Source organism: Dermacentor variabilis, chromosome 5 (assembly GCF_050947875.1).
Source record: "Dermacentor variabilis isolate Ectoservices chromosome 5, ASM5094787v1, whole genome shotgun sequence".
In the NCBI taxonomy this organism is placed as follows: Eukaryota; Metazoa; Arthropoda; class Arachnida; order Ixodida; family Ixodidae; genus Dermacentor; species Dermacentor variabilis.
Genome location: NC_134572.1, coordinates 190,055,265 through 190,082,163, shown reverse-complemented (window position 1 = coordinate 190,082,163; position 26,899 = coordinate 190,055,265). Strand labels below are relative to the sequence as shown.

Below are 26,899 nucleotides of genomic sequence, written 5' to 3'. Positions count from 1 at the left end.
TAGCACAGTGCAGTGCGACTTTTACCACACAGGCACTTGCACATCTGGCATTGAGCGCACTGTGGCTTATGCAGTTTGTAAAATTCTTTTCCTTGTACCCTTCATGACATCACCTTTTTCAGTACAAGAAAGTGAGCATTATGGCTTCTAGTTGTAATTAATATTATCACAGAAATATGAGCACTATCTTACCTGTGTTACCAGCAGGATGTTACCTGTGTGTGCACTCCATGTTACCTGGCTGTGTACTCTCTCGAGTGCGCATCCAGGAAACAGAGTGCACCCAGTAAATATCTTTTAACACTAGCTACAGATGGCTCATCTACCTGAAAGATGTATTAGCTACTGGCGTATCAAAATAAAAAAATGAGGGGGGGGGGCGCCCGCCCTATCTATATTGGCCGCATTGATCGCGACGCGCCACCAACAGTACATACGTACATCAAAGCCTCATGCAGCGAATTATCTATCACGACAAATAACAATTGCGTGGCGGCTGGAGACGCGGAGGCACGGCGCGCAGTGTTGGATGGCTTGCGCTACATTAACCGAAAAAGAGGGGGGCCCTCCGGGGCCAATCCGCCGCTTTGCTGCGAGCGTACATGAAATACAACCTACCATTTAAGTAGCTGCTGGCGGTGTTACATTGGTTTCATGACAGCCTCATTACACGTAAATATCTAATAAGTACGTTACGATTGTCTCTATATTACGCTGGTAAGATTTCTTTGCAGTCGTCAGCGGCAAATGCAAGCGCTGCCACCTCCAAAGCTGAACTGGAGCGGCCGCTCACTTTCAGAACGCCTAGTTCGAAAGAATCTAGTGAAATTGAATATCTGTAATATTTCTGATACTTTAACTGAAAAAAAAAAGCTTGAGCATTCGGAGACGCTGCCACGGCTCCACCTCAAAATCGTGGTCTTCGAAGCACTTTGTAACATGTTGCTCTTTCTACGCTATTTCTTTTTTCATCCGTCGGCCTTGTCATGATAATTTTTCTCTACTACTCACGCAAATTATACACAAAAGTTCGCTCACTAACTAATGCGGAACCTGCGGTCGATGCTAAAAGTGCCTTTCTTTTCAAAACTGCGTGCGCTTGCTGTAGAAAGATAGCAAAGTGGGCGAGTTCGTTACGATTCATCGTACTTTTAGCAACAGCGCAATAGCAACGCGGAAACAAGGAACAAGCACTCCGAAGAAGCAGCGCCGTGTTGCTGTGTTTCTTCCTTTTGTCCGTGTCGCTTTCGCGCTGACCACAAGTACGAGTCATTGCTTTATTTTAATTAGCAGGGGTACAAGTAGGGCAGCGCGGATCCCGTAAATGCTTGCTTGGGCGTACAACTGAATAATTTATAATTGTCAGTTGGCTGAGTATGAAAGTTGTATGCGAAGTATGGCCGTATTTGTTTGATTACGCGAGCGTGCAAGCAGTACGCCTGTTTCACTTTGGGCGAAGTTCCGCTGCCGCTGTAAGCCAGTCATCGCCACGTTTTGTCGCCTTTATTCCTTACGCTACGAGGAAATGTGGTTCCAACTATTCAAGATAAGGCCTCACATTCTCAAAAAACACGCCACTGGGCGCCATAACAAGCGTGTATATGTGTGGTGATTCGGAATTTCTGATCGGTGGGTCTCGCAGCTATCGTGGCTTCCGGTACACCGTCCGCCATCCCAGGCAGACGGAGCTGCACATGCTGCGCGCTGATTGTCTCGTGTTCGCCGGCAAAAGTTCGCGCATAGTTCGTCTGACATCGCTGTATATGCTTTAAAATAAACAAGGCAGCACACCACGGCACTTCAAACATCGATAAATTGTGTTTAAATGGCAGCCTACCATCCAGCTGCGACTTTCCCTGAGTAACAAAATTAAATCTTGAAGACCGTGCTTTTGCAAACTGCACGCCCTGAAAGCAAATGTAGATCTCGGAGGCTAAATTCACTTGTTAGCCGCAGTGCAGCGCTGCGGCATTGTAAAGGTTAGGTTGCCTCGGTTCCCTCGATGTGCGCCCGCTCTCCCCGGGCGCACAAGAAAATGGCGGCCGCGCTAGCAGACAACGTGGTTGTCCTCACCCTAAAGGGAGAGCGGGTGTGTGCGCATCTAGGCACCCTAGTGACGGTTATGCCCGGTAAAATTACTGGATAATATATTACGCTGGGCCACGTTGCGTTTGTGTGAGCGGTGAGTGTGCTCGTTGCAGTTACACGGTAATTGAATCATATTTTGGAAGTGCCTAAACAAACTGTGATCCGTATCGTGTGCATTAACCATCAGGAAACCTCTGGACTCGTGTAACGCCATTAGTTCGCCTTAGGTTTCCTGTGATACGCCGGTGTCTTACGTGTACTACAGCGCCCGTCCGAGCTGCCTTTGTTCTCGCCTGTCCGCGATCGCTCGTGAAATACCTGGTACTGTGGCTTCGAATTATGGTGCGTGGAAGAGTTTGTTGAAAGTTGTGCTTTTGTGCGTTGGTGTTCATCGGCAACTCGACAGTGTTCGCGCTAGAAAGAGCGTCGTCGCGCGGTGCCTGCGAGACGAAGGAGCGCTTGCTGTTCACATCTTGAAGGTAAGCAGGTCTCACGCTTGCGCGCATTCTCGCAGCTTATGGTTCATGTAGTAAACTTTGTGCAACGACAACAGAGCACTTTCGGAGCGTATGTTGCCCATGTTGTTGTGCCCATTTAGCAAACCGTTTCACGATGGGAGTTTCCGTGAAAATTATTATTTCTTACCGCTTGCTTTCTGCAGTGATGTGCTACCACCGCTGATTGTTGAGACTTCATAGGCAAATATTTACTTAAACGCTGAAAGTTCCTGTTTCCTCGGTAGTTTCCCGGCAATAAATTCTTCGGTTGATATCATTTCTGCAAATTACGTGTGTAATGCATGTAGGTGTGTCGTGGTCATCGCGAGTTGGAACGCGGCTGCGGTGTTTTGACAGTTGAGCAGATATTTGCATGTGTGAAGATTATTTTATTGATACAGTTCAGCTTGAAGCCCAGCTTAGCGAGAACCTGTCTGCATTGTTTCTGTTCTTCGTCGTGCTCGCCTATTTCTCTTCTTTATTGCACAGCAAATATAGACCGATATTACAACAGCGAAATTCCTTTTTAATCGATGCATGTCAGTCAGGCGCTCGTTTTCGTTAATATTTTCATCTGAAGAACAGGATGTCAGCTCCTGCGATTGTTGTCATAATATGTGGGTTGTAGTATTGCGTAAATAAGGGCTGGGATTTTGTTGCGATGCTTTCCGCTCGATGTTTGCCTCTCTTATAACCCACCGACCACGGCTGGCTGTACTAGTCAATAACGATGGCGGAATGTCAGTCCGACCACTGAGGAAAAGGAGTAGCATCGGAAAAGGCATCGCTACAATATCGCGGCCTAGGTTTTAGACCGTTCATAATCGATTCTTTTGATTCACTACATATTTAGGTTTTGGTGATAATTTCCCAGGTAGTCTTATGTTAGCTGCTGGTTTTATTCCCGCCTGAATTTCACAATATAACAATGTAAGCACATGAAATATAACGACGAGACATCTGTAAAACAGGCACAGATTTATGTGTGAGTCTCTTTCTTTCAATTCCACATGACACTGTAAATCACACGTTTGACGCTTCACATCACAATAAAGTAAACCTTTCTTACTGTTGAAGGTTATGCGGATTCTGGAGTCAAGCCTACGACCTGTAGGAACCTGCTCCACTGCTACATATTGGATCGCACAACGATGCACTTGACCTACATGCTTTTACAAGGTGGGTAAAAACTGTCGCTGCACTGAGTTGTAGGATATGCTTGTGCAATATGCAATTATTTTTTGTGTGTGCCATTTCCAGGATTTCTAGTAGCAGATCACTTGCACAATATCTTTTATTTATCCGGGGAGCCCTCAGTTGAAGCACTGTTACTAAATTTGGTTCTTCTGAGACAAATATAAACAAAGCTGGAGTGACTGTGCAATATATTCTTTATACAGACTATATTATTCGAGCCAGGTTGCTTTTTAGAAACATCATTGAGGAGCATGAGGGGGTCTATGAGCCACCCGAGAGAAACAGAAGGCTGTTGTTATTATGTCGTCACTTCTCGCACAAGTACCTGCACAACTAAATTCTTCCCTTTTCTCGGTCACAATTATGTATTGCATACCATAATTCATCTCCTAAAAATACCCCCATGAAGACAATAAAATTTGCTGCTCTATTACGTAGCTGCCAAATTCCTAGTCGCAGTATGAGTGCTCAATTTTTCAAGCAAACAACAAGCCATTAACATTTTAATGTGGCAAGTTCAATGTGTGTCCCAAGAGCTCATCGGCTTCAGGGTGGAAACCGGTGTCTTTTATGTGACAGAAATTTCACTCGTTGATAACGTGGTATAGAATGCTGCTGAATCATAAATATCAACCAAGTAGTTGCAAGCCCACCATGGTAGCACAGCTGAACGCGGAGCATTCTCTGTTGCATTGCATTTTTTTCTCCGTTTCGCTGCGCTTGTTCATTTGATAAGACAAAGTTGGTCCTATGCCGTCATCTGTCTCAAATGTGGAGAATCTTTTTTACCTTCTCTTCTTTTTACTTATCTGCCTAATACACAAGCTTCCAGGGACATGCAAACAATGCGGAGTACTGCCTAGAACTTATGCATGCATCTGCGGTTTGTGGTATCATACGCTCACCACCTTAGATTTTCGTTATGTTTCATGGAGGCTTGCTTCACGCTCGAGCCACACTGCACTTGATGCAATTTTGAAACAGCCACTTTTTGACATAGCGTAATTATTTGTTGCACTCTCAATGAATTGATATTTTGTACTGTCAATAATGCGCTCTCGGTGATTGTACGAAAAGGTTTTAACCACCTAAAGACATGGTTCAGGCAGAAAGTCTCCTAAGTAATGCTGTCACACAAAAGTTGTATAACAATGCGCTATATCGCAAGATCCATACATAACACAATTTCGGCTTTCAAGCCCTAGCTTTTCAACACGATTGTGTGTGCAACAAACATCTTGCTTTTTAACCACTATTCTTGTAGTGACAGACTTTTGTCTGTTTAAAATAAGCGCTCCAATCGGTCTTGGTATGTCTGGTTAATGCCGATAGATTCTTGACTGTTGCTGTAATGGTGGCGGCTTCAAGGCCAACTAGATCTCCCAGACTCAGCTGAAAGCATGGACACAGTGGTTGTTTCTTTTGATGATTGTTGTACGTGTGAATTGGCAGTTTGTGTTTCAACTTGTACTGGTTTTGATTGTGGTGGGTTAGAGATGAAATGAGAGCTCATGGCATGTTCTGCACTGCACAATGCGATCCTTTGGCTGGCATCCTGTATCTTAGTTTGTCTTGTACTGCTGTCTGATTTGTTGAGCTGTTGGCCGGATTCTTATGGATACAAAACTGCACACTGGGCTAGGCAATCATGCCATTGTGCGTATTAGCAACACAAGATATACACAATAATATTGTCAGGCATGCTGAGGCATGTGGGCTGGCGCTATGTAGCACACTAGGGAAAGCACACCAATGATGGCATGGCATGGTAACGCTTTTCGCTTGCACCGCTGTGGTGTTATCTGATTCAGGTAGCAACAATGACATCTAGGCTTCCAGTTCCTGCACTTGCAATGCAGATACTAGAGTATGCTATTCGCTAGTAGTGGAAGCTTGCAAAGCATTGATTACATACTAAGCTAGCCCGCCTCCCTTGCGTGCCAGCATCTCGCCCGCCTGTTAAACACCACCGCTGAATCTAATTATATAGCAACATGCAGTTGCAGGATATCAACGCAACTGAAAACTCTTAAAGGATACAGCATTGATGGAACGTATTGCTTAATACAAATGTCGATCGCCTCCCACATTTTGCTCTATGACGAGCACGTGATGAAGTATAATGCAGTTCGTCTTAGATTAAACACCAGTTAACTCATCATTTTTCTGTTCAGAAAGCATAAGATTGCAATAATGTATTCACACGAAGTTTATTGATAGTGTGTCCAATTTCGATAAAGCCTAAACAACTCGCCACGCGTATAAAACCTTTTTATGCTTGTGAAGCAGATGTTGCTACCATTCAGTTTGCTGTAGGTACACATACACAGCATGTTTGCCTGCCACCTTCTGTGGCATGCTGAAATCAGTAAAGTGTTGTGCTAAATGTTCAGTAGAATGCACACCTGCAGCCTGTAACTGACAATAAAGATGGGTAAGAACTACAAAAACTGTGAAAAATGCACAGGATATTGTAATGCCTTTTAATTTGGCATTAGAATGTGTGCACAACTAACTTTTAACCACAGCACCTTATGGCATAGGCAGTAGTGTTGCTCGATGGGAGGCCTGTGATATTAGCAAGCTTTCCTGGTAAATATTGGCAAGTTCTTGGGGCCTCAACTTTGCGAGCATCGATGCTTGAGGCAGCACACAAAGGTTTATTGGCTAGTTGCCTACTCCTAAAGTTCATGTAATACTTAGCAGCTGCTGCAATAATGTTTGAAATAATTTGTGAGCAGTTTCATACCTGAGTGGAATGGCAGATAACAGCGCTCAAAGAACAATTAGTTAAAAGCTTGTTCGTTGCCCTGATCTTTATATGTGCTATTTCTGACTGCTGCAAGTTTCTTAGCTGTGTGCATACAGGCCAAGCTGTTCTTGCATATATGAATATTTTTGAATAAGGTGAAAAAGATTTCCTTTTGTTTTGTTTTTCAGGTGCCCTGTGAGCTCTCATCCAAGCACCGCATTCCAGAGGTCTGCTGTGAGCAGACGTGGCAAATTGAAGTAACATACAGATAGTCCAATAAACTACTCGTAATTTCAGGTAAACCGTTACAAAGTACAGTGAAAACTTTCTTTTAAAAGTATAAACACCAATACGGCCACATCTTTCCATCCAAACATTACATTTCATATTAGTAAGAAAGACATAACTAGAACAGCAGTAGCATTGCAGTGAGGAACGTACAATGGTATTCCAACTGTTATACTGAAATATTCTATGAAGTCTAATTAGTTTGTAATTTTAGAACAAGTTAGCATGAATTTCTGTGCCATAGCAGTGTTCTAATCTGTATGCTGCATCTTGTAGGGAACAGTAACCTTGCAATCTTTATCTATGCATGTCTACATAAAATACAGGGTTTAATCACTGGGGCCACATCAAGGATGCATAAAGGTGGGACACACGAAGTAAACATAAAAGCAGTGGCCAAATTTCAACATGGAGGGAACATAAAGGACGGTAACGTAAAGGATACACAAAGGAAAGACGCATAAAGGAAACATAAAAGCAGTGGCCAAATTTCAACATGGAGGAAACATAAAGTACGGTAACATAAGAGATACATAAAGGAAGGACACATGAAGGAAACATAAAAGCAGTGGCCAAATTTCAACATGGAGGAAACGTAAAGGACGTTTCCTCATGTGATCTCAAGGCAACATACAGTGAACATAAAGGACATAACCATTTTCATAAGGGTGGCTTGTTAGGGCGCTAAAAGCTCTTTCCCTTGTCTCGTCCCAGACGAGTGTTTGGGGTTCTGTTTTTCTTAGAGCATCCGTCAGGGGAGCCGCGATATCAGAGTACCTGGGAATGTACCTCTGATAGTAGGCGGCGACACCTAAGAACGACCGAATATCGGTCTTCGTGCGGGGTTGCGGGAAGTCTCGCACAGCGGCCACCTTTATTTCAGAGGGGCGGCAACGACCCCGACCAATCACGTGACCGAGGTATACAACCTCGGCCTGTGCTAACTGGCACTTGGGAGCCTTGACTGTCAAGCCCGCTTGGCGCAGGCGGGTTAGCACTGCCCGCAAGTGTGCCATATGCTCAGAGCAGGATGCGGAGAATATCGCTACGTCGTCTAAATACGGTAAAGCGAATTCTTCCTGTCCCCGCAACACTTTGTCCAGGAGGGCTTGAAAAGCAGTATGGCGCGTTCTTCAAACCAAAACTCTAAACTTTAGGACGGAATGTTCCCATTGGTGAAATGAACGCCGCATACCTACTAGCCTCTTCTGTAAGTGGAACCTGCCAATAACCCCTGACAGGATCTAGGGCGGAAATAAACTGAGCGCTACTAACTTTCTCAAGGCGCTCCTCGATGTTAGGGATCGGATAAATTTGATCCTTAGTGATGGAATTAAGCCTGCGGTAGTCGACGCAAGGACGAGGTTCCTTGCCCGGTACCTCAACTAAAATCAAAGGGGAGATATAATCACTCTCAGCCGCCTCAATAAAACCGAGTGTAGCATTTTTTTTACCTCAGCCTCCATAATATCGCGCTGGCGGGGTGGCACCCGGTACGCCTTGGATCGTACTGGCTCTGGGGAGGTAAGTTCTATTTCATGACTAAGGACAGAAGTCCTACCAGGCCTCTCAGAGAACTGACCTTGAAACTCTTGTAAGAGCTGCTGTAGTTCGGTTTTCTGCTCAGGCGACAGCGGTGCTTTACTGATTAAGTCACTAATGACTTGATCGGTGCCTTCCCTGTTCGTCACTGAGCCTAGTCCCGGAAGCTCGAATGGAAGCTCTTCGGGAACGTTTACAATCATACACACCACTGCTTCTCGTTGTCTATAGGGTTTGAGCAGATTACAGTGGTAAACTTGCTGTGCTTTCCGTTTTCCTGGCAGACTCACCACGTAGTCAACGTCCGACAGTTTTTGAACAACCCGTGCTGGCCCCTCCCACTGCACGTCGAGTTTGTTTTTTAGCGATGTGCGCAATATCATTACCTCATCGCCCACCTCAAAACGACGGGCCCTGGCCGTCCGATCATAATAAACCTTGGCCCTCTGCTGGGCCTTTGCCATTGCTTCATCTGACAAGTCCTGTGCCCTTCTTAAGCGATTGAGGAGCCTAAGCACGTACTTCACGACTGGGTCGTCGCCCCTGCCTTCCCACGAGTCTCGAAGCATGCGAAGCGGAGACCGCAGCGAGCGACCGTACACCAGCTTTGCTGGCGAAAACCCCGTAGCCGCATGCGGCGCGGTCCTTAATGCAAGCATCACCCCAGGCAGACACAGCTCCCAGTCAGTTTGTTGTTCAAAACACAATGCTCTCAACACGCGCTTCATGACGGAGTGGAGCTTCTCAACGGAATTCGACTGTGGGTGGTACACTGAGCTGTGTAACAGCTTTATATACCCCACACCTTTCGAGAAAGACTGTCGTCAAAGCGCTAGTAAACACTGTGCCCTGATCTGACTGGGTTTCCGCAGGAAAACCAACTCGCGCAAATATGGACCGTAGTGCATTGACTATCTCAACTGAGCTGAGTTCTTTAAGCGGCACTGCTTCAGGGAACTTTGCCGCTGGGCAGATCACAGTCAAAATGTGTCTGTACCCCGTGCTTGTTGCCGGCAGAGGTCCCACTGTATCAATACCGAGCCGTCTAAAAGGCTCCGTAATGATGGGTACCAACCTCAACGGCGCCCTCGATTTGTCCCCTGGTTTGCCCACCCGCTGACAGGTGTCACATGTCCTCACAAAGTGTTTTGCCTCACGAAAACACCCTGGCCAACAGTACTCTTGCAAGAGACGCTCCTTAGTCTTCTTAATTCCTACGTGTCCGGACCACGAACCTCCATGCGACAAGCGCAACAGATCCGGACGGTAGCACGGAGGCACGATCAGCTGATCGAACTCCACTCCCCTGCGGTCTAGATACTTCTGGTACAGGACCCCACTTCTTTCCACAAAACGAGCATTTTTCTTGGCGATACCTTCCTTGAAATCGCAGCGCATGTTTTCTAGGCTGCCATCCTTTTTTGCTCGGCTATCAAAGCCGACCGGCTGACTTTTAGCAACCTATTAAGTTCATCTGACGTAGGCGCGATAAGCAAATCTGCAGATAGCTCTTCTAACTTTCCCGTGTCGGACATTTCCTCTCCAGTATCTGGTGCCTTCAACGCTACAGGCTCAATTTTATTCAGTTCGGACGTGCTCTGAATATCAGCTTGCTGCGCGTCCGACCCTTTCTCATTGTTCGACAACGTCGGCCCCGCAACTACCACCTTTGCAGCGAGCTCCCGAACTCTCGATCTGGTTAAGGCCTGAACGCTTGCCTCACCAAACAAAAGCCCCTTCTCGCGCAGGAGGTGATCGGACCTGTTCGAAAATAGGTACGGGTACTGGGGGGGGGCAGCATAGACGACACTGCGGCCTCCGTCTCAATGCTCCGAAAGGTCCTTCAATAAGCACTTTTGCTACGGGCAGACACACGCTATGAGCCTCCACGGCTTGCTTGATCCATGCGCACTCGCCCGTGAACATATCGGTTTTTACGTAAGAGGGGTGAACTACATCCATTGTAGCTGCGGAATCACGCAGCACTCGACACTCTTTCCCGTTCACGAGGAGGTCTCGCATGTAAGGCTCGAGAAGCTTCATGTTCTCGTCAGTGCTGCATAATGACAAAAACACGACTTTTGTTTTTGTTTCTGGACACTGCGCCGAAAAGTGACCTGGCTTCTGGCACGTATAACACGCGCGCTTGCCTCGTCTCGAACCGCTTTCTGCGTTCGGCTTCGGCTGCCGCCGTCTCCTTACGATCGGTCGGACTGCTTTCACTCGCATCCGCACTACGTGTGTTCCCCTTGCTCTCATGGGTGTGAACTTCGGCCTCTCAAACTTGGAGCCAAATTCACCCTTTTGACCGTCCTTAGCTCCGCGATTCCGACGCGTCACAAGAATTCAGCGCAGTCGTTGCGCTGCAGGCAACCAGTCATCACACAGGGCTCGTTGCACTGCTCCCGGATGGTCGTTGTGCTGCTCAGCATACAGTCGACCGCATTTCTTCGCTGCTGGCCTCCGTTGTCGCGATCTCACCGCTGGCAACCAGTTGTTGCAAATGGGTGGCCACCCCAAGGGTAGCATTGGCCTGGCGGCCTGGGGCACAGCTGGAAGCATCCGAACGTCCTGGCAAAGGATGAGTCGACTGCTAACAGAACAACTTGTTTATTCTAGCATCGCAAAAGAGCGGCCGGTCAGGTCGACCGAAGTGGAGAAACGGGAGACCACGTTACTCGACTGAATAAATCGAAGCTTTCCTCTTGGTGTCCGGGGGCAGCTGCTTTTATAGTCTCCGAGTCGAGTGCAAGAAGGAACGACTCAGAAGAGGCGCACGTGACGGCGACGCACGGACACGTTGTGACAAGTGACAAGTATCCGCCGGGCCGGCGGCGATTAGACCTCGCGTCACAGTTGGGGAGCTCCTCTCCCCGGCTGCCGCGCTTTTACAAGCGTGGGCACCCACCCACCCACACCCACACACACCCACACCCACCCACACCCACACACACCCACACACACACACACCCACCCACACCCACACCCACACACCCACCCACACCCACACCCACACACACACACAAAGACACGTGGCATTGAAACATGCCTGGATGCGCTGAGCAGGAGGTGTTGGGGCAGCGCTGAACTAGCCAAAATGTCCGCCACTATGAACGAAGCCCCGGCGTCCGTTGCATCCGCGCCGGCTATACCGCACGTCGGAAGCGAAATGTAACACCAGGTATGCAGTGGGGAATTTATTTCCGCATGCTACTGAAAGCAAGCTCCGTAAACTGATCAACTTGGTCATCGACATTGGTTTTGTCTGCAACCAGTGACCAGTCGGTGGTGGACAAGAAACCATATAAATCAACATATTTACCACGCTATAAAGCAAAGCGGGAAGATTCATTTATGCCCCTAGAGAAGCGCTGCCGCATGGCTGACAGAGATGCATATATCTTTAGTGTCGGATGAAACTTATCCGGAAGCAGAAGGGACATGTCAGAACGAGAGATGTCTAACACTTGATCATTCGAGATGCAAAGGTCTAAGACGTTGTCACAGGATTTAGAGATCAAATAATGCCCCTCAAGGGAAGAGGAGAGAAAGTCCAACGGGCTGAATTCACTCTCTCTGTAATGATTGTTATGAGCTAATCTAAACGTGTTCCAATCAATTCCAGCTGTATTAAAGTGACCAAAAAGGAGTACTCTGCGTTTGCTATGGGAAGATATTACTTTGAATAGAATAGCGAACCTCATCAAACAAAACTGGGGAAATATTCGGCACCCCCCCCCCCATAGAAAGATATAATTAAAAATTTTTCACAGCCCTATATGCTGACTTCTAGCCGAACCGACTCCAGGACGCTTTCTATGTCGTGACGCCTCAGTGAACTGTCAACAGCAATCAGTACGCCACTACCTTTTTATTGAGATCCACTGAAGTGCCGATCACTGAGGGAGACATTGTAGTGCGGTGAAAAGTAGTCTGAAGAGGAAATTTTGCTGTAGAGCCAAGCTTCAGAAATAACAAAAATAGGAAAAGAAGACGATATGATATTACACAAAAATTAACGTGGTTTTGTGCGAAGTCGACGAAGAGTGTTTTGGTAAAAGATTTCCAAATTACGCGATACATTGATCATTGGGCGTAATCTCGGATGCTTGAAGCATATCATCGTATAGAAGCCCACGGAATGGCTTGAATTGGCATCCCATTGGCCACAATGACGAATCTTTCAGGCGCTTTAGGGCTCCATCATCGACGGCTACATGGAAAGAAGAATATTACTGATATTCCGTTCTATGTCGCCGGCAGGAGAGGGATAAATATTGAAGACCTTTAAGTGCTTCGTCAGATCGGAAGATGTTGTTTCAGGGCTGAACTTGCATGCAAAAATAGCCCTAGGTCGTTGCGGGTATTGAGCTACAGTTAATATCGAAGTATTTGGGCTCCAACCGAGGCAAAACTCTTGCTGTTTTGTTTAATCTCGGCTGCTTTCTGAGTGGAGGAATTGAAATCACGTGGGGGAATGGCAGCTCATTTTTCAAGTGTGCTTTGAAATACAGGTACATGAGGTTGCGCTGAGGCAGGAGTAGAAGTGGTAAAGGTGGAATGCCTTCCAGAGTCGGCGGGCATCTTACCAGGCGTGGCAGCTGCACGTCGCAACAGCCCATCTCGCAGGCAACAAACCTCCGCTCGAAGGTTGGCGACGACTTGGTAGAATTTAAATTCTACGAATTGCTAGAACGGGACAGACGTCCACCCTTTCTAGCAATTGCTGCGAATGGGTGGATGCCTCATTTTCCCTTTATTATTTACTTCTCTCCGCCTTCAGGGTTTCCGCAGAACTATTAGGTCAAACTATTGCCTTTGATTCGGGTTGCCGACAAATTCGGCTTCGCCCTGCCTTCTGCTAGCCACTGCGAGTCGAAAAGCAATTTCTGCGGCACTGGTGGACTCTATTTTCCCAGATCCTTTGTATCGTGCACCTTATATAAGCCGACCTTTTCAGGATGTACTTAAGCGCGTCCGAAAAATGTGTGTACCTCCTGGAGTAAAAACATTTTTTCTTAATTTACATTCGGAAACACTCCCTGTTAAAACTTGGTTGAATTCGAGGGGTTGCTTTGCGCCGTGGTCAACAAACTGTCGACTCTGTCCACGTGCCGAAACCATAGATCACTTTTTCATAGACTGTGGGGACGCTGTATTTTTTTGGGACTTTCTCCAACGGACGCTTAAAAAGAACATTGACATGACTCCATCTTCAAATAGGGTCCTACCGTTTAAGGTTATGGGTGGTCCTGCCTATGACATGTTCATAGTACTTGGTTTATATAGCCTGTGGAGAAGTAGACTGTTACTTAAATGATATTGCGCGACAAAAAACGACACGGACGTGAGAGAAGACGACGAAGACGAAGTCTTGTCTTCTGTCACGTCCGTGTCGTTTTTTGTCGCGCAATATCATTAAAGTAATGGATTACCAACTTGCCCGGAATGCTGCTCTCATTACGTAGACTGTGTAATCGCCACGCAGAAAGCCCGCGATCTACAAAATCCTTCTTTCGCGAAAGTGCTGCTTATGTGAGAAGTGTGTACGCTGCGCAGGAACCTCCGCCAGACTGGATGCACATGTTGGATGCATGTTTGTGTTTGCCTGAGCTTTAATTGTGTAGTTGTGACCGCTTTGTAATGCACATTCACTTTTGTTTTCCGTGTAATAAAGAAAAAAAAGCCTGGTTAGTTCAGATGGTAGAGCGGCTGTCCCGGAAAGGTGGTGGTCCCGGGTTCGAGTACCGGACCAGGACTAATTTTTTTTCAAAAACTGTGAGGCTTTTCTTTCGAGGAACCCGCATGGGTTGCCTTTCTAGCAATTGCTATGAATGGGTGAATGTCTGATTTTCCCTTTAATAATTACTTTGTTTCTTTGTTGTTTTGTTACTTTTGTTTAATAGGTGTCCTTTTGTGTTTCGCTCTCTTATGTTTGTAGCATTGGGACGATGCTTTTTAGCAGGGGGTTATTGACGCGTGTACTTGTTTACCTTTATCGGGTGACCACGTTTCACCGCCTAACAAATGTTATTGCAAAGCGCAGAACACGCCTGCATGAATCGGAAATTTCTCAAAAGTTATTAGTGGTTGTTTGCGCTGTCTGTTTATTTATTTATTTCAAGTACCTGCAGCGCCCGAAGGCATTATTGCAGGGGGGAATGTACAGTGTACATAAGCTCGACAAAATACAGAACTGGTCAACCAAAAAATAACACAACAATATAAAAATTCACGCCACTAAATGCTCAGCAGAAATGCTCTGAACGATGCTTCAGTGTGACAATCAGCAATTTCCTGCGGTAGCTGATTCCACTGTGATATTGTGTGTGGAAAAAATGAATGCTTGAATACGTTTGTTCTACAAATGAGTTCTCTTATTTTTAAATAGTGGTCACTTCTGTGAGATAAGAAATGAGGAGGTAAAATGTAAGTTTCTCTATCTATTTTAACCAGGCCGAAATAAATTTTAAAAAGCATTTCCAACCTCATGTTTTTTCTGCGTGTGCTTAATAAATCCCAGCCCAAGCTATCCTTAAGTGCTGTAATACTAGAAGTAAAGTCATAGTTATTGCAGACAAAACGGGCTGCGCGGTTTTGTACATGCTCGAGCATATTAGACAGAGTTTTGGTTTGCGGGTCGCAGGCCATACAGGCATACTCTAATATGGGTCTTACGTTCGAAAAATAAAGTACTTCTTTAATTTTGGGAGGAGCTAGCCGGAAGTTGCGTTTAACAAAATTTAGCATTTTACAGGCTTTCGCTGTAACATATTCAGCGTGCTTAGTCCAAGTTAAATTCGATGAGAAATAAACGCCAAGATACTGAGTTACTCGCAATAGCTGGACATTGTCTACTGTATAATGAAATAGATGTGGATTTTGTTTACGTGTAAAGGACACGTACTGACACTTACAGGGGTTTAAAGACATTTGCCACCTAACACACCAGCGTGTTATACAGTCCAAATCGCGTTGCAAACACTCGTGGTCAGTGGCAGACCTAATGCAGTGATAAATCACACAATCATCCGCATACAGACGCACTTTGCATGACAAAACCTGAGCAATGTCATTGATGTAGGCCAAAAACAACAATGGCCCTAAAACAGATCCCTGGGGAACTCCCGATGTAACATCAACATAATCAGATTGTGAGCCATTAACTACAACACGTTGCATGCGTTCTTGTAGATAACATTTAATCCAATCAAGCAATGAAGGAGAGATACCGAGGGATGATAGCTTATACAACAGTAAAACATGGGGAACAGAATCAAATGCCTTTTTAAAATCTAGAAATATACAGTCAGTCTGTATACCGAGATCGAATGAATGAAAAAGATCGTGGCTGAATTCTAGGAGCTGGGTCGAACAAGAACGACCAGACCTAAAACCATGCTGATATTTGCTAAAAAAATTGTTGTTTTCTAGATGTTTTATTAGGGAACTGTATACGATGTGCTCCAGTGTTTTACTACACACACTAGTTAGAGAAATTGGCCTGTAATTGGAGACAATATTTTTTGGGCCACTTTTATGGATTGGTACCACGTTTGCAACTTTCCACTCCTTAGGTAAACAAGAAGTACTTAACGATTTCTCAAAAATAATAATCAGATAGTGGGCGATTGTCTCAAAAGAAGTCTTTAACACATAAGAAGGTATGCCATCAGGACCACTTGCAGAAGAGACATTTATATTGCCAAGTAACTTAAGTATACCACCATGTGTCACGACCAGTTCCGGCATAGGTTCAAACACATTGTCGGGAATAGGCGGTAATTCATTCTGGCAGGGAGTTGTGAAAGATGATTGGAAATAAAGATTGAAGCAAGAAGCTTTATCGACATCATTAGTAAGAAGTACACTACCGTTTTTTAAGTTCGGGATGCCAACTGATTCTTTGCTAATCGTTTTTAAACACTTCCACATTTCTTTGAGGTTATTTTGTAACTTTGGGCCCAATGCTAAAAAGTATTCTTCCTTAGCAACCTTGTTTTTTTACTTTTATATCTTTTCCAAGGGTTTTTAGCAATACAAATACAGAAGGGTTACGCTGCTTTCTATAAGCATTCAGAAGGCGATGTCTCTTTTTAATCAATTGCTTGACTTCCCGAGTTACCCAAGGCTTATCACTACGATTTTTTGCAGACAAATGTTTCCATGGAACATGTGTGTCAACCAGGTGCTTTAGTGTGGAGGAAAATGTATCCCATAGGGTATTGCAATCTGCGGACTGAGCTAAATGACTGAATTCCTGCAGGAATATAGCAAGATCATTAGACAATGAAACATAATTGCCTTTCTCAAAAAAGTATACCTTCCTTGGGTGATCATGTGCACATGAGAAGGGGACAATCTGCACATGCGCCACAATGCAGTCATGGTCACTAATACCGGGAATTACGGCGTTATCAGACACAAGCAATGGCTGGTTTGAAAAAAGCAGGTCTAAGATAGAAGAGCTATTCGGACTATACCTAGTAGGTTCAGTAACAAACTGATAAATGTCATTGGTAACTATTGCCTCGCGGAATGCTATAGACAGAGCGGAAGAATTAGCAAGGACAGGCTTATAGTGAACCCACCTCACGTCAGGCATGTTGAAATCATCGCCATATAGTCATTATTTATTGTAGAAAGAAACTCGGATAGGGTTGTGAAGGTCTCAGGCGATGTGGAAGCGGGGGAACGGTAAAAGGAGCCAACTGTCAGTAATTGCCCAGTTTCAAATCGGATATTGCACCAAAGTGACTCGGGACAATCAGTTCGGATTAACACGAGAGATGATTGCAAGCACGAGTCAACAAGTAGAAAGACACCACCGCCATGCGCATTGCGATCGGAACGGTAGACGTGAAAACCAGGCGGAAATACTTCGGAACTACCAACAGCTTCGTCGAGCCAAGACTCCGTACCTATAATCACGTGGGGTTTTACTGAAGAGGTCAGAGTAGCGAATTCATCAGTTTTGTTTTTTACACTTCTGCAGTTCACGACTAAAATGGTAAGCTCTGAAATTGGATGAGCGGAACGTCCCGTGCGCACACATTGCTTTGAGGACTTATTGTTCGGGTACCGCCCCTTCTGCTACTTTTTCAATTCAACAACAATATCCTGAGTTCCATCATAAACATAGCACTTCTTATGAATGAGTAGCTTATCGTATCGAAGTTTAAAAGAGCAATTCAATGTTTTTGCATAACTTACAAGTTTAGATCGCGCAAGCCTGACGTCAGGGCTGAGATCCTCACGGATCGCAAAGTTAGTACCCTTGAGCCTGATACCACGAGATAGGATACGTTCCTTATCCTTGAAGTTAACAAACCTTATAATGATAGGTCTGTTTTTGCTTCCTTGGGATTTACCAAGCCGATGAGCACGCTCTACACTTTCTGGGGTAACCTGTTCATCCAGTTGCGTTTCGAAGAAAGACAGTACTTTTTCCTCCGATACAGACCATGTCTGATCGCTTGAATCATCCAGGCCAAAAATAATGAGGTTGTTTCTTCTGGATCTGTTGCTCTCGCTATCAAGTGACGCCCTAAGCTTCATCATATCATGACGAAGGGCGTCGAGAGCGCACGGAGCTGAAGCTGCATTGAGCGTATCAATCTGTTTGAGCGAACGCATATCAGTTTCCAGAAGATTCACCCTGCTAAGAAGGGCCTGGACTGACGTATTCAGCACATTTTGTTGTTCTTTAACAACTTGTATTTCTTGAAGAAACCTCGCCTGATTCGTTTCCAAGCCTTTAACAACTTCAAAAATTTCCGTGATTTTGGCACTGTCAGAACCTGTAGGTGCAGCATTGGTTTTAGGGCCAGGGTTACTCTCGATATCTCCCGAGAGCATTAACAGAACACTCGATACAGCATCAATAGCAGAAACCAACCCTACAAGGCACTTTCGCAAAACATATAGAAAGTTGGTGGGGCACGACACCGCTACTGTACAACGATTAGAACTACGATAACATTTAGCAGGTTGTAAGTAATTGACCTGTGCGTAGAACGGGTGTGGGAACATAGCCAGAGCAATGTCGTGCCCCGGGCGCTCAGCTGACAAGTGCTGCTTATATATCCGCCCCTCGGATCGCGTGACGCTGGAAGGCTTTGGTTGCCAGGTGAGAGCAGATGTCGCAGTCAGTCTTGGATGCTGGCACGGAATTGGCTGGGAGCGGTGAAACTCAGCCGGAACATCGTCATCGATGAAGCTCGTCGAAGGCCGCACCAGTGGCAAGGGAATGCCCGGCGTAGCGAAGCCCCCGAAGGAAGCTTTCAGGAGGGACAGCGCCAAGACCTGTGCGTAGAAAGCGTGTGAGAACATAGCCAGAGCAATGTCGCGCCCCCATCTGTTGTCACCGATCTGTTGTCACCGAAACTTGCGTAATAAGTATTGATCGCGTGACGCGAATGGTGTAAAACTTTCTGGAAGATACGTGGGCACCAGCAATTACTCTGGAACCCTTGATGACTCATGTTTAAAAGCCGACGCGCTTGACCTGCTCATCAGACTTTCGACGATCGCCTACTGTGTTCGCCGCTATCGCAATTTTTTGAGTGTAAGTTGCTTTTGGGGCGCACAGGTTCGCCCAATAAAACGCAAGTTTCGTCATTCACAGTTTTGCTGCCTTCTTCACCGTCGCTACACGTCAAAATATGCAAATCGGTTAGAAATGCTGTATTCTTGCTTCTTTCGAGCGACAGGGGCAGCTTGGCTTCCACAATATTTCTAAATGGGCTGACGAGAATGAATTTAGACGAAGCCCCCCCCCCCAAAAAAAGAGAATCAAAGCCCCCTTTCTTAACTAACGAATGCGAAGCTTTCCCCCAATACAAACTGAATCAAAGTGAAAATCGAAAGCCAACAACCAAGGAACGAATCCAAGAAATGCTGAACGACCCGTTGCTACGCATATGTGGTTTTATTGCTTGTTTAGGATTGCATTTTTGAACGTTGAAGTTGAATGAAAACACATTTCATTAAGTTGAATAGCCTTTATTTTGGAACATGTTATCTTGTTTAGATCTTGATTACAAGCACACGAACTTTCCCGGACGACTCTATACTTTCACAGTATTGCCATGTGATTGCTGTGGTAGACGGTCAGAGGCTCTGAGATGCAACGTGACACAGCCTGCTTGCAGACGTGAGATCAATGCAGAAACCGTGTTGCGTCGTGGGTCTCTGTAGCGTTCTATGTTTAGACAAGTACCAATCTAACCTGAAACTCTTGATGCATTTGCCGTGCTCTTTGGCCACATAGATGTTAAAATCAGCGCACACGAGGATCGGCGTATTGTGTGGCTTTAAGGTCTTCATCGTTTCTTCCAGGAACGTTTCCGCGTCACAACGAGATGTGTTCGGTCTGATGTACACGCTGACGATCGCAAGACCAGTTGTCGTTGCCGATAAATGGTATCGGCCTTACGGGTACGATCGCGCTCACGCTTACGTTCGCGTACGGTAGCCTCTTGTTCTATCGGGCGCTGCAACTGAGTCCTACCCGTGGTGACGGCCGGAAATCCATTGCGTGACGCGGGTAATGCAATGCAGATATATATATAGTTAGTCTGGGTAGCGTGGCTTTCAACCAGTTTTCATTAAGAAAGGAGATTTGATTTTTTTCCAGACCCTATGATGAGCTGATGTTCACGCACACTTGCTCTCTCCGATAAGCAGGGAAGCTCAGTTAATCATGACAGGAGTGGTGTCATGCCTAGCAGATGCAACTTGTGCGTTAATCATGACAGGAGTGGTGTCATGCCTACCGACGCAAGTTGCACGTCCAGTGAACCCTGTGCGCATGCGCTACTTTTGCTGAGCTCGTCGCTTCGCGCCGTTATCAGGCACTGACCGACCGGCCAGTCAACGCTGGCGCGGTACTGCGAGTGTAAATTGTAGTGTTTTATGCAGATGTGTAAGTTGGTTTTCCTTCAATGCGTTTTCAGCTCTCACGGACGAATCAGTGAGACATAGAAAGCTTCGCTTTAAAAGCACGTGCCTCCTCTTCTGGAACAAAGGTGTACTGCCAGACCGAGTGATACATCTCATGGAGAATGAGTATCTGTGAGCTGTTAACAGAAATTCTAAGGCATCAGTTTAGCCCACAAGTTAACTTTTCTGCCGCAACTTCAGTATCTGAAAATGAAGTGCCTGAAGGCTATAAATTTGCTGAAGCCCTTGTCAGGCGCATCATGGGGAAGCGACAGGGGATGCTTCCTTAGCTAATACAAAAGCCTTATATGGTCACGCCCTGACTTCGAAGCCTTACTTTATAACTCTGTAACACGTAATGCTTGAAAGATGTTGGACCCTGTGTTCACCATCTGGGCATTCGGGCTGGTGCAGTTACCTTCAGGAATAGCCCTGTGGGAAGCCTATGTGCTAAGTCGCATGAATGGTCCCTGCATCTCCAAAGAACGTATTTAATTTATATTACTCCCCGAGGATAAATGCAGATGTCGAACACCCATGTCCTTACACTATAAGCGACATATCTGCTGCCAGACTTTAGCGAGACCGTCCGTTTGTCAGGACTACTTTGCCCCATCTTTTGGAAGCGTCAGCTGAAGAAACAAGCATACTACTTCAAGAGAATCTCCTAATGGCTCCCACTCGACTTCCACCGCCTTGGGAGTGGCAGGCTGTTGAGCGCGATGTGTCTTTTATAGAGATTTCCAAACGCACACCTCATCTTCATATACGTTCGCACTTCCTCGAACTTCGGGCGAAGTACTTATATGCAGAATTTTACAAGGACGCTTTCAAATCTCTTACTGTTGTAGCTTACGCAGCTTGGGGACCGTCTTTTTCAGTGTCCTGTGCACTAAATCTGCATAGAAGTATTTTCACAGCCGCTTCGTACGCGATCCTCTCGGCAGTTAACCACATAAAGTTAATGAATCCACGGAAAGCAATTGTGTTCACAGACTCATTTGGCGTTGTTAGAGCTCTGATGAATCTAAGAAAATACATGAATTCAGTTTTTAGCGAACTGTACTGCTTGTTATGCTCTGCTTATATGGGCAAGCAACTGATCATAGTATGCTGGATACATGGATATAGACGCATAAAAGGCAACGTAGCTGCAGAAGAAAGTGCCACGTCAGTAATTTTTGAATATACAGAAAAACGTAGCCATCCCTCGCACAGACCTAATGCCTTTCCTGTGCCATGAGCTGCGGAAATATTGGCAACGGCAGTCGGATAGTGAAGTGTCAAATTACATATGCTCAAACGAAGAATAGGGAAATAGATATCAGAGAATACAACAGCACACAAGAACGTGCTCCTTTGCAGACTATAGATAGGATATACCTATGGAACGCACTCTTATCTCCTTACTGGCAGTGATCCTGCGACATGTGATAGGTGTGGCAGCACTCTTACAGTCCTCCATAGCCTTGTGCAGTGTCCTGAAATAGAAGCACAACGTAAAAAGTACTTTTATCTTGCATATCGTGAGCTGACCTCTCATCACCCAGCATTCTTTCTGAACCATGAGACACTTTTAGATTTTAGAAGATTTTAGCAGAGCTTTTAAAAGATGTAAACACCATACAAATAATTTGGCCATGTTATCTGTGGCGCAGCCTTGCGTCGCAGGCTGCAGCAGCAGTGAAAAATGTTTTTACAGCACATGCCTCTCAGCCCTCGACTTCAAGGACTCCTTAGGGCACTAGTGCTCTTGTATACGCTTTATGATATCATCGTTTCTTAACGGAACTTTTATGCTTATACCTCACACAATTAGTAATTGTCATTATTTTGATACTCATATTTTACGCAATTGACAGTGACTTGTTTCAGACCTTTTTACAGCCACGTTGCATCTACCATTTGCAACTCACTGGCCACTCTATTCCTAATACATTGAGGACCCATCAACGTATGTCACGGCGCTCTTTGGTCATTTCTGGCCCTTGCACCAGTAAAAACCACATATTATTATCAGTCTCAGTATTGCAAAAAAGTATTATTCTCGTTATTATTTTTGTAAAAGGTACCGATAGAGCATTTCATACATGCATGATTATTCCGAAACACGACATCTAACTTTCCCAAGTGGAACACATAATACCACTCACGGGTACCGCGCATATGTCAAATATTGCGCCGCTTTTTAAATGACTGCTCTGTGTTGTGGTGCACTCTTCTACACAGGACCTTCCCAATGTACTTCTGGGAGGACTTCAGCCCGAGACTTGGTACGTGGTTCGCCTGATGGCCGCCAATGCTGCAGGCCTCACCAAAGTCAAGTACGACGTCATGACGCCAAGCGCCCTGGGTGAGCAATTTGTTACTACTGCACAAAATCCTCCCATTCTGTTCCCAGGCTCTTTACAGTGTAGCTTAGAGCTAAAACATACTCACATACTTATGTATTTACATACGGTTTACGACTGCATACTCTCTCCTTAATATATGCCACCTGTGGTACGTGACTTTCTAAATTGCAGTTATCACACGTAAGTGCGCTCGTCGTCTAAACAGCAAAATTCAATATACCCATGGTGCCAGCAAACTGATTTCTTGCGTGTTTCCCTCGTTTCTGGAGAGAGAATATCACGCACACGCACGCACGCAAGCACGCATGCACGCACGCACGTACGCACAGTATATATATGTTGCAATAGACGAGACGTACACAACACGCGTTCCTTGCGCAATCTGTTATATTCCTCTCTCGTCGTCTTTCCTGTACCCGCGCCCTCAGTCCGAGCGCGCGAGCTCAAGTGCGCCTTTGTCTTCATTACAGTCGGCCACGCTGCCGAAGATAGCTCAGGTGGTTTTGAGGGCGCGCTGGTGATGGAAAACCGTTAAGCTAAAAACCGTTAACCGAAAGTCGTTAAGGCCGTCCTGTGCGCAATCAGCTTCTCTGGGGGTCGGCGCTGAGTGTTACGCTCCGGTCACAGGTCTCGCCGACGGTTACCTCGTCACACTTGGCAGAGCATGGCAGGAGATCTATTACACTGAACCGCGGCAGGCCGCACTGACGGGTCGTGCAAACAGCGAAGTCCTGTGCTCAACCGTCGCGTGTTTCTTCGCAACGTTGCCGCTTACTGATCGAGGCTCGCCATTGCGCCCGAATCAGCCAAGCTTGACGAAAAACCGCGTGCTGTGTGCGTGTGGTCTTCTGAGCGTCTGTGGCATGCGGGCAGGTATTTTATGATGACGACCTTAGGCGAGGTTTTGTTCAGCGTGGTCTGAACGGCCGTTAATTCGGTTCTTGTAGGAAAGGAGGAAAGGCTGGCAATATCACCTGCAATCCATGCGAAAGCACGGCTCAGCGCCAGCAGGGTGGCGGACATGGGATTAAAAGAAAGAGAGGGTAGGAGGGAGAAATGTAGAGCGTCGTCCCAGCAGCATCAGGGCAGCCCGGCCGGGAGGGCGCAGTGGGTTCGACTGGAGGAGTAGGCTGGAGGTAGACCGTAGGAGGTGGCCCAGTAGAAGTGAAGTAGTGGCGGATCAGGAAGCCCGAGGTGGTGGGGTGGCCGTTAGGCCATCTTTGTAGAAATTTCCTATAGTGTCGCCAAGAGCTCCAATATATATATATATATATATATATATATATATATATATATATATATATATATATATATATATATATATATATATATATATATATATATAATATATATATATATATATATATATATATATATATATATATATATATATAAACTTGTCCGATGGCTGGATTTGCACAGAGATCTATAGCACAGAAACACAATTAGCGGATGCTTTTCTGAAAAGGCGCTACAGAACACGCTTCAGAATTTCACGGGTGCAAGAGTCGTTTCTTAGCTGCCAGCGTACTTCAGCCCAGCAGGAGTTGCCTTACGGGATGGGTCGCGCAAAACTGTCGCACCGCCGTATAGCTTGAACCCGTTAGGGGAGTTGTTTTTGTTGTTGCGGTTGTTCTTGTACATCCGACTCGAAGCTAACACTCACTGTGGGTGATGGGTAAAGAAATGGCTAGATGATCTGAAGTTATAACCAGAAATAAACTTTCAGGACTTGCTTTAGAGTGAATGCGGTTTAAAGGTGAGGTTACATGGTAAACTGAAACCGAGAAGAGTAGGAAACATCAATAAATCATTAATTCAAAAGCTTTCCCAAAGAAGAAAAGAAAAAAAAGGTGCAAGTTTAAGAGGCCTTACGGTCAGATGGCGTAAGAAATTTCTAGACTGCGGAGCAAACTGGCTAAATTCCCGACCAGAGGCCGCAAACCAGAGTCCAAGCGCAACGCTAAACCTTGCTAACGCTGCCAACGCAGCTCCCTTCCTGCGAAACTATCACTTTTTTGAAGAGTTATGCGTTCACTCTGAAATTACGCACCTTGATATATACTGCTACGGTTCACTTTGAGCGGCAATGAATCGAACAGATGCCAAACGCCTGGGAAAGGGCATGCCTAATCGGGACGCTCGTCAACATGAAAGGACTTGTCGGTTTGCGACGGAATTATGCGCCGAATGTGCGAATCTTACTCCCCTCTGTCCTACGTTCAGCCTTTTTATGCCAAGGAGGGGTTCCCCTCCCATGACCCTCTCTGTGAGTTTACCCGACGTGGCGTATTTTCAACCCCTCTACGCCGAGGTGTGGTTTCATAGGTTTATCGACTGCCGCTCCGCCAACGCCATGCTGCAATATTTCAATCAGGCTTTTAACGGGGAGTGCCCGCATGGTGTTTGCGCGTTCTCGGACGTGTACCACATGGCATGGGCATGCCCCTCTAACCCCGCTTTGCCCTCTTTCCCCTCACCCACGGGAGAGAGCTGGGAGGCTGGCCTGCTCGGCTGCTCTACCTTAGAGAGCCAAATAGCTCCCATGGCTAGGGCTCAAGCGAGCGTGGAAGCCAGAGGAATTCCGGGCTGGGGACCTGTCCTAGAATTTGTAAGGGGTCAGCCCTTAAAGCTAGGCCCCACTCTCTCCTGTAAATAGCCTAGAATAATTATTCTCCACCACCACCACGGCCAACGAGATATTATGAATCTGGGAGTAAAAAAAAATTTTGACTCCAGTTGTGACCGAGCTTTGCGAGAGCGATTACACTCGCCTTTGATCTTAGCATACGTGCCGGGCAAGGATCCGCGTCCTTGCGTAGATTCATCGCCAGCATCTTCATCAGCCTATTTTTGTGGCCACTGCAGGATGAAAGCCTCTCCCAGCGATCTCCCATTACCCGTCTCCTGCGCCAACTATATTTCCAACTTGCGCCTGAGAATTTGCTAATTTTATCACCTCACCTTGTTTTCTGTCGTCCTCGACTACCGCAGGCTAAACACGATCACTAAAGATAAGATTTATCCTATACCAAACATCGAAGAGCGCATCCAGAAAGGCAGTAGTGCCCGATTCATTTCTACACTGGATCTTGTTGGAGACTACTGGCAGGTTCTGCTCACAGAGCGGGCTAGCAAATATTCCTCCGTTGGCAACGTTCGGCTCTAAGGTCCTAATCTTCGGTTTGAAAAAAGCACCGTACTGTTTTTCAAGCCTTATGGACAAAGTGTTGTGAGGACAGGAAGAGTTTGTCTTGTCTTACTTAGCTGATGTCGCGCTATATTCTGCCTCCTGGTCGGAGCATACGCAACATCTGAGGGCAGTGTTGGTGCGCTTGTGTGAAGCCGGCTTAACCATCTAGGCACCAAAATGCCAATTAAATGGCCTAAATTGAAGTGACCTACCTCAGTCATGTAATCGGATAGTACCGTCACCGTCCCTCTGAGCCACAGGTGGCTGCTATACGAGATTTCGCGCAGCCTCCCACAAAGACCGACATCCGATCTTTCCTAGGGGTTGCCAGGTACTATAAGCGGTACATTCCTAGGTATTCTGAAAAAGCTAGCGCTCTAACTGATGCTCTTCTGGTACGAAAGAAAGAAAGGAATCCTGTTTCAACGCTCTGAAGAGCCCGCTGACGAGTGAACCCGTGCTGAGATCGCCGGACTACACCAGGGCATTCCGAGTTGAATGCGATGCGAGCGAGCGAGCGAGAAAGAGATTCTTAGTTGGGGGGCGAAAGGCGGGGCTAAGTGCAGCGCGGTAACTGTCTCTCAATAGAGGACACCTTATGCGAGCCAGCGAGGCATGGGCGTCGTACTATACCAAAAGGGAGAGAGCGACGAGGAACACCGCGTCCTTTGCGCAAGCCATCAACTGACTAGTCGAGAACAGGCGTACAGCACTAAGAAAAGTGCGCATCTCTTGTATGGGCCACTAGATACCAAGATTGTCTTGGTATCTTGTGGGCTCGAGGTTCGTAATCGAAACGGATCATTGTCCTCTGATATGGTTGCAGAGAACATCTTTAAAGGTGGCCGTCTGCTGCATTGGAGTTCCGCTTTGCAGCAATATTCTTTGGGGATACGGTATAAAAAGGAAGCTGTCAATGGCAAGGCCGATGTTTAAGTCGAAGCCTCCAGATCGACAATCAGCCTCATCAGTTTTTTTTCCTAATGTAGGATTCGAAAGGCTTTATATTGGTTTACGCGCATGGTTTGAGTTATGCCTTGTGAAG

General features: G+C 46.1%; 1 protein-coding gene and 1 long non-coding RNA gene across 2 annotated transcripts in view; both read left to right on the top strand.

Annotated features, from left to right (window-relative positions):
- The window catches only part of LOC142583408 (cell adhesion molecule Dscam1-like), a 680,687-nt gene that overhangs the window by 265,030 nt on the left and 388,758 nt on the right, over window positions 1-26,899 (top strand). Inside the window, exon 28 of the mRNA XM_075693861.1 lies at window positions 22,537-22,660. Within this exon, the coding sequence (XP_075549976.1) occupies window positions 22,537-22,660 (124 nt within the window). The remainder of the gene's footprint in view (window positions 1-22,536; window positions 22,661-26,899) is intronic.
- On the top strand, window positions 2,374-6,825 carry LOC142583410 (uncharacterized). The gene is made up of 3 exons (XR_012828616.1): window positions 2,374-2,567; window positions 3,663-3,764; window positions 6,723-6,825. It is a non-coding gene; the product is annotated as an uncharacterized LOC142583410 (long non-coding RNA).